The 19,962-nt window shown below is 40.1% G+C and overlaps 1 protein-coding gene across 13 annotated transcripts in view; it reads right to left on the bottom strand.

Annotated features, from left to right (window-relative positions):
- The window catches only part of SAMD12 (sterile alpha motif domain containing 12), a 513,637-nt gene extending 495,633 nt beyond the window's left edge, over positions 1-18,004 (bottom strand). For 6 of the 13 annotated variants that reach the window (XM_072603232.1, XM_072603222.1, XM_072603226.1 and 3 more), the window contains exon 1: positions 17,592-17,956. In XM_072603232.1, coding sequence (XP_072459333.1) covers positions 17,592-17,604 — 13 coding nt within the window. In that variant the 5' untranslated portion in view covers positions 17,605-17,956. Of the gene's footprint in view, positions 1-17,591 lie in introns of all 13 variants that reach the window. The other 7 variants (XM_072603227.1, XM_072603221.1, XM_072603223.1 and 4 more) reach the window with 3 other exon arrangements.
- Between the last annotated feature and the right edge of the window lie 1,958 nt (positions 18,005-19,962).

Raw genomic sequence — 19,962 nt, 5'->3', positions numbered from 1 at the left:
CACAAATGGGTTGTGAAACCCATCTTGGAGGAAATACTCACATGGATGACAGATATAACAGATCCATTGTAGTTCTGCTGTGGTAAGCTGACTATGGGTCAGTTAACTTTACTTGTCAAAAATTAGAATGGAAGGAACCTGAGAGGTCACAGAAGTCTGAATGTTCTAATCAAACCCACACTCAAATGGTATCTTTGAAATGGCTCCTCAAATGCCAATACAATTTCTATGCAAACACCTCTAGTGCAGGGAGAACTCACCATACCCCTAGAATAGCACCTAACTCCTACAGTTGTTATGAGGATCAAATGAAACAATAACTGTAAAGCAATTAACACAATGCCTTGCACATAGTAAGTGTTATATAAATGTTAGCTATCATTATTATTATTACTATTCTTATTAATTATTGGATAGCTCTAATGTTTAGGAAGTTAGGAGCTTTATTATTTGAGATGAAATCTATTCTTCTGCAAGATTTACCCGTTGCCCTTCAAATCAAACCTTTTCTTCCCATGCTTCTTCTGTCACCCTCTAATCTTGTAGTCCTGGCTCCCCCAGAAGACAACTGCATCCATCTCTGACCATCCTTTCTAGTACTGTATATAATTATCCTCAACCCTCCACAAACTACATCAAGAAAAAAAGTGGGCATGCTTCTTATTCCTCACCGTTACTTCCCAGACCCTTTCCCTGCCACCATCACTCAGTAACCTCTCTTCCTTTGTAGTTAACTCCATCCAGATTCTGCTCTCTACTAGCCCCCAGGTGATGCTCCTTTCCTCTTTCAAGGCATTCAATATCTAGCTCACTGGCTTCCTCTCCAGCCCAACTCCTGATTTTCTATTCCAGGGACTTGTATTTACATGATGATGTCCCTTCAAATACCCTTGCTTCCCAATGTATCAAACTCCTCAACTTCCAGTATCTAACTCAACTCCATCCATAAAAAGTATTATACTCTTGATGTCACCATCACTCATCAATGTTCCACCACCATGCTGAAATTTCTCTAACCATAACCTCCCATCCTCCCATCTCTCCCTGGACCTCATTCCTCCCTACTAAAACTTGTCTCTGTCATCACTTCAACTTTCAGTCATTCCACTGACTCCTCCCTACTGTCCCAACCCATGACTTGTGCTCTGGCTTCATTTTCCTCCCTTCAAAATCTTGACTCTATGGTTAAACCATTCTCTTTATGCTATGCTCTTGAATCTCTTGTCCCTTGTCCAAAAAGGACAAGAAATCCTAACACTGTATTGCTCCCATCATCCACCATCTTTGTTCCTATTCAGGTGCAGATGAACACCGATTGAAGTCACTTGACTATGTTAACTGAGCTAATTTCAAATATATGTTATTTAATCTTCACTCCTGCACATCAATTATTTTTAATCTTTCCTGGGTCTGTCATATTCCCCGAGTTCATTTTGAACTTTCTTATCTCTCCTCATACCATCTAAACTATTCCCTTCTCCCACTCTCTCTGTAATTTACCTTATATTTTAATGCAAAAAGACCACAACAAATAACTAATATTTATATAGCACTTTAATATTTGTTTTTATATATAATATATGTATATATATATAAAATTTCATTTGATCCTCAAAACAACCCTATGATATAGGTGCTCTTATTGTCCTCACTTTCCAGATAAGAGAAATGACAATTCAGCTCTAAAAAATGCGTGCAAGTGAAGAGATTACACTTATCCCTTCCACATTGAGCAGGTTAGAGGCACAGCATTCCCACTTCTCTAATTCCAGCCCCTCAGCATCTCTTACCCAGACTCCTCTCTAAGCCCCCTCCTACCCATCTGCCAAATTGATATACCTAAAGCAAAGGGGAAACCATAGTATTATGTCCTGCTCAAGAAGTTTCAGCAACTCCCTTTTGCTTTAGAATAGGATAAAAACTCCTCTGGCAGGACAAACCAATACATAATAATCACAATAACTAGCATTTATGTAACTCTTTAAGAATAGCAAAGCACTTTACTTAACTCATTTGATGCTCACAACAACTCCGTGAGGTAGGTGCTACTACTAACCCCATTTTACAGAAAAGGCTGAGAGAAGTCACATTACTTGTCCAGGGACCTATAGCTAATAAGTGTCTGAGGCAAGATTCAAACTCATGTCTTCCTGACTCCAAGTCCAACACTATCTTCACTGTGCCACTTTGCTATCTCAATATGATTCTAAGCAATCTTTACAGAGTAATTACTTATTATTCCCCCTTCTGCACAATGCGCTAGCCTAACTGGTCTACCTGCTATGAGACATTCCCATCAAAATAGGCTACCTACCTACCATCCTAGGATACCCTAATTTCTTCAGGCTCACAAGCTACATTCTATAAGAGGCCCTTCATGACTCTTCAATTTGCTAGTTCTTCCACATCACCCCTGCTTCCAAAATTATGTTTAGTTGAATTTAGGTACATATTGTTACATACTCTATATCTACCACCAGTGGAATATATGCTTCTTCAGGACAGAGACTGTTTTTTTTTTTCTTTCTGTTCCAACCTCCTAGTCTAGTACTTGGCACAAAGTAGGGGCTTACTAAATTCTTGATTAATTTAATTGCTCCCATTTCTATGTTCCAAGGTCAAGCTGAATAAGATGGATTTCTCCAATGGTAGCCTTTCAAATATCTAAAAATCTCACTCATGTCTCACCCAACATCTTCTTCCTCTTGCTTACGTTAAACATCCCCATGTCTTTCTACCAATGCTACATTTTAGAAAAGATATTGACAAGTATCCAGAGAAATATACACTCTCTAGGATGTCAATGTCCCTTCTAAAAAAGTGTCAGGCATAATGAGATAAATCTACCAGATGTGGGTACAGTGACACCATTGCCTCCTTTGCTCTGAACACACCATACTTCTATTAATGAAGCTCAAGACATCATTAATTAGCTCATTTGGCTGCCACATCATGCTGCCAACTCATGCTGAGTTTGACTGACACTCTTTGAAGGGATCACGATTTCAGTGGTATGGGCACTTTACACCTCCAACACAGATCACTGCCTCTCTCTCTGCCTTAGTGAGTAGGTACTTCTTTGTGAATTGCCATGGTCAAAAGGAAAACCATTTTTTCTGGCAACAAACCCTCTTGAGTTAGACTGGTTCACTGACAGACACAATCCATCACCATGCATTACTCAGAGCCTTTGCCAGCTTAGTAGGGGCCCTACAAAGTCCTGCAATGACTTGGCAAAGCAAGAGTTGTTTCTGCCTCACAATGACAGTAAGGCTTTACAGGTGATTGACTCATAGGATCTGACTCAGGCTGAGTTTTACCATCCAACGTATCTGCTATCCTATCCAGTTTCATTCTTACGCAAGTTTAAAAAAGGAAGGAATCTCAAAGTTGGCCACTTTTTTACTTATTTTGAATTTATATATCTGCAATCATGTGGTTTCCCTATAGGGAATTGTAAACTCTCTAAGGACAGGGTCTGTTTCTATGGGTCTTGGTATCCCTAGGGCCTCCCACAGAGCATAACCCACAGCAAGTGCTATTAAAGATTTTGAACTATACAAAAACTTTTGGGACAGCCTGTACTTATTTCTTTGAATCCAATAAATTTAAAAGGTTTACCAAAACAGATCTAAGGACAAAGACATATAGCATTCCAGTAATGATGTCAATTAGCCCAGAGAACCTATGTTGGAATTTATGACATTATTCACAAAGGATGTGAGTTAAGATGATGTGTATCAATGACCACCACTGAGTTAAAAAACAAAAACAAAACAAAACACGCGTCTTGCTATCTTGGGGGCAAGAACTTAATGTTCCTATTCAGAATCTGCACCATATGCTAAAAATGAATATCATAGTGTCACAGAGTAAAAACTAGAATGGGCTTTAGAAGCAATATAAAATAATTCCTCAATTTTATACGGGAAAAAACTGAAGTTAGGAAACATTGTTATTCCCCTGTGGTCGCATACCTAGTAAGTGACAAAGGTGAAATCTGAACCCAAGGCTTATGACTCTAGGTCTAACATTCCATCCACTAAGACCACACTCTCCAAGATAAAACGGAAACTTCCAAAACTTTTAAAGCAAACAATCTCTATCTAAAAATATCTGAACTGCTCAAGTTAGAAGAAAGAAATAAATGAGCTATGTGATACTATGTTAGATTCACCTAGGGCTAGAAAAACTCCAGATAGATTTCTTTCCCTTATCACCAATGAGGTATCAGATATACTAGAAATAAAGTTGCATTTCTATTCAGATTCTTCAGAAAAGGGGAGTCCCTTATCACCCTTAGAAGTATGCACCGATGCCTTTCAGAAATAGAAGGTGCAACTATTCTCTGCTACCCAAGTTAGCACTAAATCTACTCCTGGCTCTTAACTTCATCCTAAGTCTCTTTCTAAATCTCCCATATACATAATATGACATTTATGCGGTACTTGAAAGTTTGTGAAGCACTATACACACATATGTGTGTATGTGTGTATATGTATATGTGTATGCACATGTATGTATATATATGCATCAATATCTCTATGTATCTGTATAGGTACACACATGTATATATGGCTGGTTGTCATCCTTTGTTCTCAAAGAGGACCCAAATGACATCACTATGTTAGAATCAAGTTACAGTATATCTGACTATGGCTGATCAGACCAATATCAGCTCAGAATGTTCTACCACAGGTCAGACAGAAATAGTTCATGCAAACATTAGGGATGGATTCTCTAAATTTGCATATCTAGCATTTTTTTTGAGCTACTTCAATTCTGCTTGCTCATAGAGCAAAGTGCCATCTTTGATGTGGATACACTATGCTGGACAGTGCTATGCCAGCGTCTTCCATGACACACGATCAATTCCAAAGCTCTTCAGAGAGACCTTGACAGTATATCTCTTCTTCTGACCTATGTGTGTGCATATATATGTACATATGTGTGTACGTGTGTAGGTATAGTATACCTACACAAATGTACCTATATATACCTATACTATATATGTACATATTTCATGTAGAACTCAGAAGGCAAACACACACATATATCATTATTCCTTTAAGAGTTCTGGGAGGTTTTACAGATATTATTATCTCTACTTTACAGATATCAATAAGCATCTACTAAGTACCTACTATGTACCAGACACAAGGACACAAAAACAAAAAAGAAAAGCGTACTTACTGAAATGTAATCTGGAACACAAATGAAAAGACTGAGGCAGAAGATAGTTATATAACTTCCTTCAGGCCATACAAACCAGTAAGCTTTGGAGACGAGTGGAAGGTAGGTACTTTCTGACTTCAAGTGTAGCAATCTTCCCATTATACCACTTATTACTGGAAAAACCTCTTTAAAGACCTGCATCTCTCCCCTCCCCTCATTAACTCCACCTATTCTCTAACATGCTAGCATAGTTTCCCTCTCCTCCTTTGTTTCATTTTTCTAATGCTTAAATTTATATTTTTCTATTAGCTTGTCCTATCTTCCCTTTCAGAGCATAAACTCATTGAGAAAGACTAAGTATGTTCTATAAGAGGCCTTCCAAGCCCTGGTTGAGTGTTGAGCAATGTTCCCTGCGTGTGTTGAGTATACTCTTGTCAAATGGTTCATGATAAAGACATTTTCTACTGTTATAAAAGAATAGCAGAACAATAGTAGGTGAGGAAAGGGATAGCACATCGCCCCCCTCCAGCTCACAAGTGAAGTGTCCTCTCCTAGCCCTTCTCTAATAGCAGATCTTTAAAGAAAGAAAGGATCCCTTCAGAAGGCTGTTCTGCCTGCACTGGCTTTCACTTGTTGAAGTGGGCTGAGCTGGAATCATCCTGCACCCACACTTCAGAAAAATCAGACTAAATATAGCCACCTTTGCTTTCATCTCCACACTGCACAGGCTAAGGGAGGGTGTCACTACTGCATTACACACAAAAACATGGTGGAGAAGCCAGTGTGGACAACAATTAAGCTTCAGCACAGGCACCTGTAGTTTTACAAAGGCAGCATCCACATGGGAAGAAGTGTGGCCTTGAGAAGAGGTTAGGCAGCACCCAACCAGAACTGATGGGAGGATCAAGGGTGATTTTCAGATCTCACCTCCAAGAGCGCCAGAAGGAATTTTTGGGGGGATTTAAGATTGTGTCTTTAATATGTAGGAACAACCAAAAGATCAAGGAGAAAACATGCCCTTTCCCTGTAAGTAGAAATGAATGGATAACTTCACAAGCAGCTTAAAAATTTACATTCTCAGCTTAATTTTAAAAAATTTTTAATTTATGGGAAAAAACCAGGTATTTCCATAATAGAGTACAATAAAAAAAGACAATTGTACATGAAAGTGCCAACCTACTATGTACAACTTGCTATTCCTTTGAAATATACAACAAAATTATAATGTAGATTTTTAGCTGACATTTTGGGATGTCTCTCCTCCAAAATAAAGAAGTCAACCAAAAAAAGACAGGCATACAGTTCTCTTCTGCTAAATCCAATTCCCAAGTGATAGTCCTTTAATAAGAGAAAGCCCCTTTCTCCAAATTGTATGTTCTCATCAATCAACAGCTTCCTTTCACATCAAAAAGGGAGAGAGTTTGGTTTATGTCATGATTTTAAGAATGGTCTGCCTTCCTAACATAGGATTTAGAGATGGAAAGAAGGTCAAAGACCATCTAACCCAACCCTCTTCTTTCTTTCACCCATGCATTTCTCCAGAGTTCCTTACATTCAACTTCGAAAGGAAAGATCAATTGATTAATTTAACAATATTTATTATGCATCTATTAAGGTCCTGGTCTGGGTGCTGAAGAAGACACAAAGTTTAGCTTTAGTTAAAACTTAGCTTCAGGGGAGCAGACCCAAGAGGGCAGAGTAGAAAGACATACATACTCGAGCTCCTCCCCCACAGTCCATAAAATACCTGTAAAAAATGACTCTAAACAAATTCTAGAGCAGCAGAAGCCACAAAACGACAGAATGAAAGAGATTTCCAGCCCAAGGTAAGCTGGAAGGCCAACAGGAAAGGTCTACTGCACAGAGCATGGATCCAAAGGAAGCATAGCTCGGCATGGGCCCTGGCAGGGACAGGACCTGGAACAGACCTGGGGGGGGGGTGGAAATCCCTGGCAGCAGCCACAGTTCTCAGATCCCTGAACCCACAATCTCCAAAGGCAGCTTCAAAGGTTAGTGACAAAGCTTTTTCAACTGGGTGACAAGGGAGCAGGGAACTCCCTTAACCCCAACCCCAGGCAGCTGTGGAGGAGGAGGAAGAGGAGGCAGCATGCTGGCAGAAGCATCAGCAGCATCCATTTTTAGAGCCCTCAACCTAAAGACCCTGGGAGAATTGAGTCGCTGATCTGCATCTCAGCTCTGAGTATAGCTGGTGGAGGTTCTGGAAAGGGAATTCTACTTGTAGATCCTGGACAGAAAAGCTTTGGTAGCTTCCAAACCAGTATGCAGGCCAGGAGAAGAGTAAACTCTTCTCCCTTGATTGTGCCACCTTGGAGGAACTGAGAACTTACAGGTCCCCAGAGTATACCTCACTCTTGACAAAGGTCTCAAAAGTCAAGTAAATGGCTGAGAAAATGCCCAAAAAAGGGGAAAAAATAAGACTACAGAAGGTTACTTTCTTGATGAACAGGTATTTCCTTCCATTCTTTTGGATGAAGAAGAACAATGCTTACCATCAGAGGCCTCCAAAATAAATATGCAATGGTCTCAGGCCATAGAAGAGTTCAAAAAGGATTTTGAAAATCAAGTAAGAGAGGTGGAGGAAAAACTGGAAAGAGAAATGAGAGAGATGCAAGAAAATCATGAAAAGCATGCTAAAGGAGACCAAAAAAAATGCTGAAGAAAATAACACCTTGAAAAATAGGCTAACTCAATTGGCAAAAGAGGTTCAAAAAGCCAATGAGGAGAAGAATGCTTTCAAAAGCAGAATTACCAAATGGAAAAGGAGGTTCAAAAGCTCACTGAAGAAAATAGTTCTTTAAAAATTAGAATGGAACAGATAGAAACTAATGACTTTATGAGAAACTAAGAAATTACAAAACAAAACCAAAAGAATGAAAAAATAGAAGATAATGTGAAATATCTCATTGGAAAAACAATTGACCTAGAAAATAGATCCAGGAGAGACAATTTAAAAATTATGGGACTACCTGAAAGCCATGATCAAAAAAAAAAATAGCCTAGACATCATCTTTCATGAAATTATCAAGGAAAACTGCCCTGATATTCTAGAACCACAGGGCAAAATAAATGTTGAAAGAATTCACCAATCAATCACCTCCTGAAAGAGATCCAAAAAGAGAAACTCCTAGGAATATTGTAGCCAAATTCCAGAGTTCCCAGGTCAAGGAGAAAATATTGCAAGCAGTTAGAAAGAAACAATTCAAGTACTGTGGAAATTCAATCAGGATAACACAGGATCTGGCAGCTTCTACATTAAGGGATCAAAGGGTTTGGAATAGGTTATTCCAAAAGTCAACGGAACTAGGATTAAAAGGAAGAATCACCTAGCCAGCAAAACTGAGTATAATACTTCAGGGAAAAAAAATGGTAATTCAATGATATAGAGAACTTTCAAGCATTCTTGATAAAAAGATCAGAACTGAATAGAAAATGTGACTTTCAAACACAAGAATCAAGAGAAGCATGAAAAGGTAAACAAGAAAGAGAAATCATAAAGGACTTTCTAAAGTTGAACTGTTTACATTCCTACATGGAAAGATAATATTTGTAATTCTTGAAACTTTTCTCAGTATTTGGGTAGTGGGAGACATTATACATACACACACCCATAAACACACACACATATGTACATATACATAGAGAGAGACAGACAGACAGCACAGGGTGAGTTTAATAAGAAGGGATGATATCTAAAAATATAAAATTAATGGGTGAGAGAGGAATATATTGGGAAGAGAAAGAGAGAAACAGAATGGGGCAAATTACCTCTCATAAAAGAGGCAAGAAAAAGCTTTTTCAATGGAGAAAAAAAGAGAGGAGATGAGAGGGAAAAACTGCAGCTTACTCTCTTCACATTTGGCTTAAGGGAATAACATGCTCACTCAATTTGGTATGAAAATCTATCTTACACTACAGGAAAGTAGGAGAGAAGGGGACAAGTGGGGTGGGGGATGATAGAAGGGAAGGCAAATGGGAGGAGGGAGTAATTAGAAGACAACACTTTTGGGGATGGACAAGGTCAAAAGAGAGAGTAGAAGGAATGGGGGGCAGGATAGGATGGAGGGAAATATAGTTCGTCTTATACAACATGACTATTATGGAAGTCTTTTGCAAAACTACACATATATAGCCTATATTAAATTGCTTGCCTTCTCAGTGGGGATGGGTGGGGAGAGAGGAAAAGAGAGAAGTTGGAACTCAAAATTTTAGGAACAAAATGTTAAGAATTGTTTTTGCTTATAACTGGGAAATAAGAAATATAGGCAATGGGGTATAAAAATCAATCTTGCCCTGAAAGATAAGAGAGAAGATGGGGATAAGGAAAGGGAGGGGTGTGGTAGAAGGGAGGGCATATTGAGGGAAGGGGTAATCCGAATGCAAGGTGCATGGGGTAGAGGAGGGGAAAGATGGGGAGAAAATTTGGAACTCAAAATTTTGTGGAAATGAATGTTGAAAACTAAAAATAAATAAACAAACATTTAAAAAACAGCTTCAGTCAACTTTCAGGGAGCTTGCAACTTAATAGAAGGACATGATACAGACATAACTAGAATAACAAATACTACAAAATAAGCACGTTAGAGAGGTGTAAAAACACTACTATATTAGGCTGGGTAGAGGTAGAAATCAGATAAGACTTTGAATTGAACTGTGAAAATATTAGTAGAAATTCCAAAAATAGGGAGAGAAGGAGAAGGATTTAAATAGAATACTAAATGAGTCCCCTCCCTCCAATTAATAAGTGCCGATTTTACTGGACCCCAAAGAAGAGACAGGAGAAGACATCTGCAAGTTCTTTGCTGAGTTTAGATGGAAGGTGAAGGAGTGTAGAACATTGCACAGAGATGCAGATACTTTTTTTCCAATATATTGATTAGCTATGCTGATTTTCTTCTCTTCTTTCTAATTCTTTTAAAAAAACAAACTTTATCATAAGGCATGATTTTCAGGATCTCAGTGAGGACATGGGAGAAAGTTATAGGGCAAAGCTAGGCAATGTAAAAACAGCAGATATCAGTTAACAATTTATTTTTCAAAGTTATTATTTTTAATGGCCCTTTCTCTGAGCTTGCAAAAAAATTAATCTTTGATGGGAGAAGGTGGCAGAAAAATCTTTATATGTGTATATATACACATACATACATGCATACACACATATGTATACACACGCACACTTTCTAGATGGGATGCACATGACATGCTGCTATTCAGGATGCCCCATTATCTAACTCAATAGGAGCTTTTGTCTTGCTATAGGTGGATAGCACCTGTTTTCTAATTTTCCAAATTCAAAGCCTAGGAGCCAAATTCCCCTTTGCACACCTCCCATCCCATGACTAAATCCTCAAACTAATTTCATCATGACTGCCTCATTCCATCCTTATCCTTATCAGGCAAAACTCTGGGGCAGTGGCTTTCAAAAGTTAGATCCTGGAAGTCCCCAAGACCTTTTCTGGGAGGCCATGTGATCAAAATTATTTTCATAATAATACTAAGTGTTTCAATTTTTAATACAGTAAATATCTATAGATATAATCCACAAAAGCTGTTTGAAGGGTCTTCAGTAATTTTTAAGAAGGTCCTGGGTCCTAGAACCAAAAATTTGACAACCACTGCTCTAAGGTAAAGAAAAGGTAAGGAACTAAGAGTTTCCCCTGCTCCATGAAAATCACACATATGAGTATCTAAAGATGATAACCAGAGTCCCTGACCTTAAAAGGGCACTTACAGTCTACTGTATGTAGGCAAGCACAACCAACATATTGCCTGTCACTTTGTTTCCAAATTTGGAGTGACCAGACTCATTATATGTCAACAGTAGCTTTGATATCTCCTAGGATTTACAGTCTTTATCTACTTTCAGGACTTTTCTACGGTATCTCTTAGCAGCACTCTACACACTCCATCCTTTTCCTTCGCCCAAACAGTTTCATAATCATTTCTCTCACTAATCCTGACTCTCCATTCAAAGTTCCTTAAAATTTTTATCTTTTTTTATTGGGATATTTAATATCTAAAAATCTTCAGATTACTACTAACTTAAGACTTTATAATACACTAAATATTTCTTATATCACTGGCTGTTTTCTTTATTTCAAACCACTCAAAAACAAGTTTAACTTAACCATTTGTGTAGAAAAACCAAGTGGGTGAAAGATATCTATTGCCTAGTTTTATGACATACAGCACACAGACAAACTCTATAGGTTGTCCATCTCTTTATCTCTCTGTATCAGTCAGTCTGCAAATATGGATACTGAGATGGGCCCAAATTAAACAGGGCATTGAATCAGATTACCTTCCAGAAGCTGCAAAATTTCCTGAACAATCCCTCAATTCTCCCATAAACAAAGGCACATATGACTATGTCATGGAACATTTTAATGTCCAAGGAATTAAAAACAATTCTCACGCAGAAGGCAATTGGGAAGAGCATAGTAGATATAGACCGCCTGCAACATAATAGATAAGGAACTTCAAGGAAGATCAGGAATAAAGACTGTCACCAGGGAAATGGAGGATCAAAACAGAGCAAATAACAGGTACTCAGCTCAATTGCTACAATGGGATGTTGGCAGTCCCACAGTACATACGATAGGTCCTTTGGCATAAAGTTATGGGAAGACATGAACAAGAATCTCACAGAACTGGCAAAGTCACATGGGTTATTATCTTCATCACTGAAGGGGATACACAAATCAGTGTAATCATAAATCCACCTGAGAATTAAATTCATTTTTTTATTAGTATTATTCTTATTTGTATATATATTATATTTCTGTCCTCCCTCCCTCCTCCTACCCCCAAGAGGGAAAGGTACTTGAGAGTAAGAAATGTTTCCTTTGTGTCTCTGCATTGTCAATGCCTTGCATATAATGTTTTAAGAATATCTGGTAAATCAAACAGTCTGATCCCACAACTAGACCATAATGAGGAGGGGGAAGGGGAAAGTCTTACTCATATTTAAATCCTTTATGATGTTCAGCATAGCATAGACAGGCTCTTAATAAATATTAATAGATTTTGTTTCTACTACCTGCTTATAACTTACTCTTCTTTTTACATCCCAATTCTGTGGCTGCTTGGTTTATACGCTGCAAAAGTCTGGTGGAAATGTAACACTGGGTTCAATATTCACTTAGGTTAAAGTTATAAAGTTACAATTATTCCCATTTAACAAACAAATAAACTGTATCTCTGAAAAGTTGAGAGATTTGTCCAGAATCTAATAGCTAGGAAGCATTTAAGACAAGATTTGAACCTATGCACTTCCTGATTTCACCCTGAACCCTATGTATTATACCACAACGACTTTCTGTGATATCCTCAATAAGCGGTGATCTCACCTTGGCTTAAAGCTTTCTAGTGAGTCTTCCCAAGCAGGCCTCTTCACTTTAAGGTAATTTTAATTGTTGGAAATTCCAGCTGACATAATTTTTAATCTTCCTCTCTGAAACCTCCACCTACTGCTCCTAATTCTCTGGGGCTAAACAGAACAAATCTAGCCTGATGACCTTTCAAATACTTGAAGATCCAGTCTTTTCTTCTCCAGTCTAAACATTCCCAGTGACATTCACTGATCCTCATATGGCACAGTCTCAAGTCCCCTCACCAATCTGGTTATCTGCCTCTGGGATACTCCAATTTGTCATCCTACTAAAATATGACACATAATCCAGGATGATTGTGTAATTGTGTAATTATCAAATTTACTTAGAAGGAATGATATTTACAAAGTAAAACCTCAATAATTTATATGAATTGTGAGGGGAAAGCTGATTAGAATTAGTAAATAAATAAATAATAGGGGATGAGGGAGAAAAAGGGGGGAGGGGAGAGAAAGAGAGAGAGAGAGAGAGAGAGAGAGAGAGAGAGAGAGGAAGAAGAAGAAGAAATGAAGCAATGAAGGCTTGTCATTTTGAAATATATGTGCTAACTAGAACAGACCAGAAAGGACCTAGAGATCCACTTTGTTGAATATAGGGAAGAAACCTGTAATAATTATATCAGTCATGTCTTATGCAGAGAAGCATGAGAGGACTTATATGAACTGATCCAAAGGAAACAGCACCATGATTAAGAAAAAAAAGTACCCACTATTACTATACTATACATGGGAAGAACAACCACAATAACAAAAAACTGAAGACTAATTGTAATGCTCAAGCTGGGTCACAAAAAAAAAAAAAAAAGAGGAGGAAAAATGCACCTTTGTCCCTTCTTGGAAAAAGTGGGGCATTATAGGTATAGAACATTGCATACGCTGTCCTTGCTGCAGGATGTGCTGGTCATTGCCTTTCATAACATCTCTTTTCTTCCCAGAGTGGAAACTGAGAGAGATCTGTTTAACTCATCTGTTACTAGAGAGGCTTAAAAAATTGCCTGCTGCACTGTGGGGTTAAAGGCTTTGTCCAGTGTAACACAGCAAATGTGGCAGATGCAGAACCAGGCCTTCCAAATCCTGTCAGTCCTTTACTGTGTCTCTCCTAGGAAACCAGAATAAAATGTTAAAAAGAGAAACAATTCCTCTAAAGGGGAACAGCTGGTTTACCTCTTTCCTTTCTTTGCTTCAAATCTCTCAAATGCCACCTGAGGGAAACTGAGAACTTCAGAAATCCCCAACAACAATCTGGGTGACCAATGACAGGGATGACACTAACTAAAGTTCTTTTAAAAAGCCCTCCTATGTCCTTTTAAGTGGGTTTTGGTCCAGTCTCTTGTTATGGGTAAAATCATGCTTCAATAAGAGAGGAAAACTATAAGAAGGACATGACCAATTCTACATACCTATTATACATTAATATGTACACTATATATGTATATGTACACATACATAGACATACATACATACACAGATGTATACATACACATACAAACATACTGGTTTCAATATGTCAAGGATCTCTGTTCACAATGTAGGTATTTCCTTTACAAATCTAGAAAGCCCTTTGTAACTTAGTTGACAGTCTTTAAGAGTAACTATGGCTCCACATTTTTTCACCCTTTGGCCATCCTGACAAAGAGCCTCTCCAAAGTTAGAAAGAGTGGTGTTGCCACGCCTATACTAAAAGATTTTCCAACTTGGTAGAATGGCATAGGCAGTCTTTGAGTATCCAACATCACAAGCTACCAGGAGGATTTCAGTGGGGGAAAGGGCACCAACACTGAAGTCAGAGGGCCTCAATTCAAATCCCACCAATGACCTGTGTGACCTTGGACAAGTTACTTAACTCGCTTCAGCCTGAGTTCTCTGTCTGCAAAATGAGGAGGTGAATCTAGAACCAGATTAAAATGTAACTGAGAAATGTTTAACATAATATATAAAAATTCGGCATAAGATTAATTTGTGGTTTTCCAAGTCAATATGTCCCTGCAGGGATCTGTTTCTATTTGAGTTTGACAGCACTGGAGTAGATGGCCTCTTAACTTCCTTCTAACTTTACATCTATGTTCCTATGACCCTCTCTCTTTCTCATATACAAAGAACAAATAGTAGAGAGCTGATGTCTCAAAACCAGAAAGTTCTGGATTAGGGTCATGCTTCTGACACATACTAACCACATAAGCCCTAAGCACATCACTTAACTTATCAATGTTCTAGGTAACTAAGAAAAGAAATGGAAGAGGTGTCAAACTTCATTGGTAAAGAGAGCTTCCTCATTCAAGAAGTCCCTGTAACAGAGAAATTCTAAGCCCAATAAGTCCAATACTCATCCTATTCCAACAAGTGACACCAATTACAACTGAGAGAACTACACCTCATTTGAATGGCTTCGCATCCCTTACTGCTCAGTCTTCAGGAGAACAAGCTATTATGAAGTCAGCTAGGCTAGGTCCTCATTTGAAGTGATCCCGTATGCAGAGTTATCAATGTAACTGCAGAAAGCAGAGTTACTTTCATGATGCCTATGAGGTACAGGAATAAGAACTCAGTGAGGGGCAGGGAGACAGAGACAGACAGACACAGAGAGACACAGACAGAAAGAGAAAGAGACAGAGACACAGAGACAGACAGAGACACACAGAGAGAGACAAAGAGACAGAGAGAGAGAGAGGGAGAGAGAGAAAGAGAAAAAGAGAGAAAGAGAGAGAGAGAGGGAGAGGGAGAGGGAGAGATGGAGAGGGGGAGGAGGAAAGGGAGAGGGAGGAAGGGAAAGAGGTAGAGAGAGAGAGGGAGAAAGAGAAAACACCTGCCTCAAGTCTCTCCCTGCTGCAATCCAATCTGCAGCCACTAAAGTGATTTTCCTAAAGTGCAGGCCTGATCATGTTATGCCACCCTACTCAATAAAACAGCAGTGACTCCGTATTGCTTCCAGGATAAACTACAAAATGCTTTGTTTGGCATTCAAAGTCCTTCATAACCTAGCCCCTTCTACCTTCTAAGGTTTCATTACCTTACTCCCCATCACACTATGGATCCAGTGACACCAGACTGCAGGTTGTTCCACAAACAAGACACTCCATTTCTTGCTTCCAAACATTTTCTCTGGCGGTCCTTCATGCCTGGAATGCTCTCCCTCCTCCACTCTTACTTCCCTGGTTTCCTTTAAGGTCCAACAAAAATCCTTTTTCCTGGAAGACTTTTCCATCCTCTCTTAATTCAAGTGTCTTCCCTCTGTTAATTATTTCCTAGTTGTCTGTATATAGCTTAATTTGTATATATTTGTTTTCTTATTGCTTCCCCCATTAGACAGTAAACTCCTTGAGGGTAGGGACTGTCATTTGCTTGTTTGTATCCCCAGTGCTTCCTGTGCCTAACACATAGTAGGCATTTAATAAATCTGAATTAATTGAATGAGATATAGATACACACACGTGTGTGTGAAAATGTACATTAATGTAACAGCTGGTGACAATGTATGGAAATTAAATGGTAAATAAATGTTTCCTGCTCACAAGGTCGACAAGCAGAAGGTAAACACCTGGCTGCTGACAGTAAGAACTATTAGGAGGATAAGGCTGATGTTTAAACTGGAGAGCCATTCTTCTTTCTTTCTACTCCAGAAGAAAGAGGCCCTCAGAAGACTGGTTCTTGTCTCTTGCCCACAAGGAATAGACTCATTTCCCGGTGGCAGTGCGCCCAGTTCTGTTGCTGGGGTGTTGCCTTCTCTCTTGCCCTTGATGCCTGGGAAAGGCTTTGGCCCAGTGCCGCCCTTCTATACCCTAAGTAATCCTCTATATATGAGAATGTGAAGGCTACCTTTAGTCATCATCGCTCAATCATTTCCTGACTGTCTTGACTCATCACACAACTTTATATAATAAATATTAGTGACTAGGTTTCATCATTAACTCCTAATTTTTTATAAAGCAAGTATCTGTTATGGGAATTTTACAGCCAGAGCACTGGATCTGGAGTCAAAAGACCTGAGCGAGTTAGGACCTAAGTTCGAAAACTGACTGCCACTTACTACTTTTGAGATCTCGGCCCAGGCACTCCGGGCCTCAGTTTTCTCATTTGTACTGGATACCCTCTGAAGGGCTCTGCACTCTAAATTTATGCTCCTATGGCCCCAGGACTTGCACCCCTACTGGAATCCCAGGATGTTCCCATTCCCAACCATGCCTCCAACTAGGAAGCTTAGTGGACGCTGTAAATTACAGATATCGTTGCCAAACAAAACTCGGAAACCGGGTACAAGAGATCCAAATGCCGAAAGGAACAAGAGATAGAATCACAACCCTCCCCACCCCGCCACCACTTTGAAGGGATTCGAGTAGTTTCCTCCCACCCCCCACCCCGCACGAATTCCGTTCCCACAAACTTTCCCAAGCCACCGAGTGCGGCTGCGGGAACAAGGAGACAGGTGTAGTGACACCTCTCCACCCCCGGCACAGGCGCCGCAGCTGCTCTTGCGCGCCCAGCTCAGAGCCCAGCGTCGGAGGGAGGGGTTTCCAGCCCAATCGCAATCCGAGATCCCGAGCAGTGGGGGGATGACGCACCTGGCAAGGGTCCCCCTCCCCACGTGGGGGCCCGAAAAGGGCTCATCACCCACCCACCGGCTAGCCAGGGGAGGCTGGAGAGGGCCAGGTAGATCAGTGTGGGGGTTAGCACTTCGGGCCGGGTAGCTGAGGCTTCCCTCCAATTCCCGGAGTAACAATTTGCATAATGGGATTTTTATCCTCTCCCCACCTCCAGACCCTAATTCCTTTGCACATCATCGCCCCTCTGGGCCACCTCTCCCTAGTGATTACCCAATGTCTTCTCCTGGGTGGCCCAGGTGAGGGGCTGGAGGCGGCAGAACTCCATTCCCTCCCCCTCGCCTTCCTTCCCATCTCATCCCTCTCCCTTCCCCCAACGATCCCCTCAATCCTCATCAATGGGTGCATTGGGGTGCGCGTGTCGATGCAGCAACTGCTGCTGCTGCAGGAAATAGGACTTAGATGTCTCTTACCTTCCACAGCCATTCTCTCAGTGTTTGCCTAACGTATGCATAATTCGCCTGGCCAGGGTACTTCTTCTGCCCAGGACTCCCCACCCCCCCACTTCACTTGCTCTCGCTTATAAATTCTGCGCTCATCTGCAACCAAGATCAACCTGCAGCCCTCACGCAAACTGGAGGAGCCGACTCCCTGCACGAGTCGGGCAGTCTGGGAAATGTAGTCTCCCTTCCCCCCCTCTCAGCCCCAGCATATACCCCCCCAGAATCCACCCTCTGAGCGCAATTTTGCACCATCCCTTCCCCCTCTCCAGAGTCAGTCAGGGGTGCGGACTGGACTAGGCAATGGAGCACATCCCCAGGAGCTGGAGAGGAGGACCAGGAGTCCTGGGCTGTGATCAGAACTACAATTCCCGAGATGCAAAGTTTCAGCGTTTAACAAGCGATTTGGAATGGGGATTAGTGATTGAGAACTTCCCTGTCAAATTAGAAGGGGACAGGTACGAGGGCAAGGGTCTGGTACTAGGGGCGGGAGGCTGCTGGCTATTATGATAGCTAGGTGTCATTCCACAGTTTACTTATCCGGCGTTGGTCGCCTACATTCTCTACTTGACCTTCCTCCATCTCTTCGGGACTGACCCAGAGACCCTTGGCTTCCAAGAGCTGGGTATCTTGTTTGATGCCTGGCCTCCAAGGTCAACTGCAAAATGGTTGCACCAAGGGGGGGTCGAAAGAAAGCAACGCTTAGTCACCCTTTTATGGTGCATTGTAAGGACCTTTGAGGCCTGGAAGGAAACCTAGTCTTTGATCCCTCAGCCAGGATGTTTGGGAAGGTGGGAAATTCCTGAAAAATTTCAACAAAAATATATTAGGCAAGACAAGTACTTGAAGGTTTATTTAACACATTCTATGGTGCAGTCAAACTGGCCTTCTTGCTGTTCAACAAGCAACAGATTCCATCCTACCTCCGTGCCTTTGCACAGGCTGTTCCCAGTGTCTGGAGGACACTTCCTCACTTTTCACTTATCAAAATCCATAAACTTTTTAAAACACTCGTCAAATGTTACCTTCTTCATTAGGGCTTTCCAGATTCCACCCTCCTGCAAATACTATTTGTGCCCACCCCCAAATTGCTAAACATTTACTCTGTGTGTAACTACACATGTATAATCATATATAAATATATATATACATATATGTGTATAAGCATATATAATGTGATAATATTTAGGTGTAGGTATATACATATGTATGTGCTACGATTTATGAGTGCGATGTCCCAAAAGTCTTAGTGAATTTGAAAAAATTTAATAGACATGTATGCACATAGTATATATGTATGAATATGTCCACATATATGCATGTTGTTCCTCCTGTCATAGAATGTAAACTTCTTGAAGATAAGAACTATTTTGTTTTGTTTTGTTTTGTATTCCCAGTACCTAGCTTGGTGTCTGGCACATAGACAATGCTTAACAAAGACTGGATGGGTTAATTCTATTTTTTCACCAACTGCACTGGTGAAAGTAACTCCCTACAAAGAAAACACTCTGGGGGAGGGGAAAAGTAATTGGGGTTGTACTTTGGAATAATGAGTAAAATATGATGGGATCAAAAAATTATGATTGTAAAGAACCATAGACATTATATAGGGCTTCCCCAGCAAATTTTATGGATAAAGAAATGGAGGTCCGGGGAAGTGAAATGATTTATCCAAGGTCATACAGGCAACAGATAGCAAAGCTGAGTTTGGAACCCAGGTCCTCTGACTACAGGTTGATGTGATAATGGCAAGTAGTACAAATGACTAAATCTCAAAAGTTCCTTTCTGTTCTGTTATCTGATTCTCTAATAATTACAATATTAATTAATTCTCTAATAACTACAATGACTTTGTACCTCCTTTTGTCATATAGAAGTGGTAAACATATTAGCTGATATGGGCAAGGGATAGTAAAAGAGAATAAATCTCAGTCCTTTTTAATTTATTTTTTAACTGTTGAGTCACCATGACAACATTCAACCTCTTCTCTGTTCCTTGATTAGAGAGAGGACTGGGTAGCAGAGGCACCTTCATCACAGAAAAACAGATCAATCCACAATGTTTATTATGAGAGTGGAAAGAAGTGACTTCTAGGGTCTGTTTTCTCTTGCCATCATCCAAAGCACTGAGCAGTTAATAAAGATTCTTAGTCCAAGGAGAGTCAGTTCAGATCTCCTTTCTTACCTGTATTGCTTTGTAGAGGGAGTTTGGACTGTTTTCGTAAGGTCATTGTAGATGTTGTGGCCACAGACTATCCTCTTTCCTGTCCTTGGCTTAGCCCCACCTGATGCTTTTCAGGCCTGGGGCCTTGGAATATAAAACCACTGACCTGGCAGTAGGTAG

The sequence above is a fragment of the Notamacropus eugenii genome, chromosome 4 (assembly GCF_028372415.1).
Source record: "Notamacropus eugenii isolate mMacEug1 chromosome 4, mMacEug1.pri_v2, whole genome shotgun sequence".
In the NCBI taxonomy this organism is placed as follows: Eukaryota; Metazoa; Chordata; class Mammalia; order Diprotodontia; family Macropodidae; genus Notamacropus; species Notamacropus eugenii.
The sequence above is the reverse complement of the archived record's forward strand: the minus strand, read 5'-3'. Positions and strand labels throughout refer to the sequence as shown.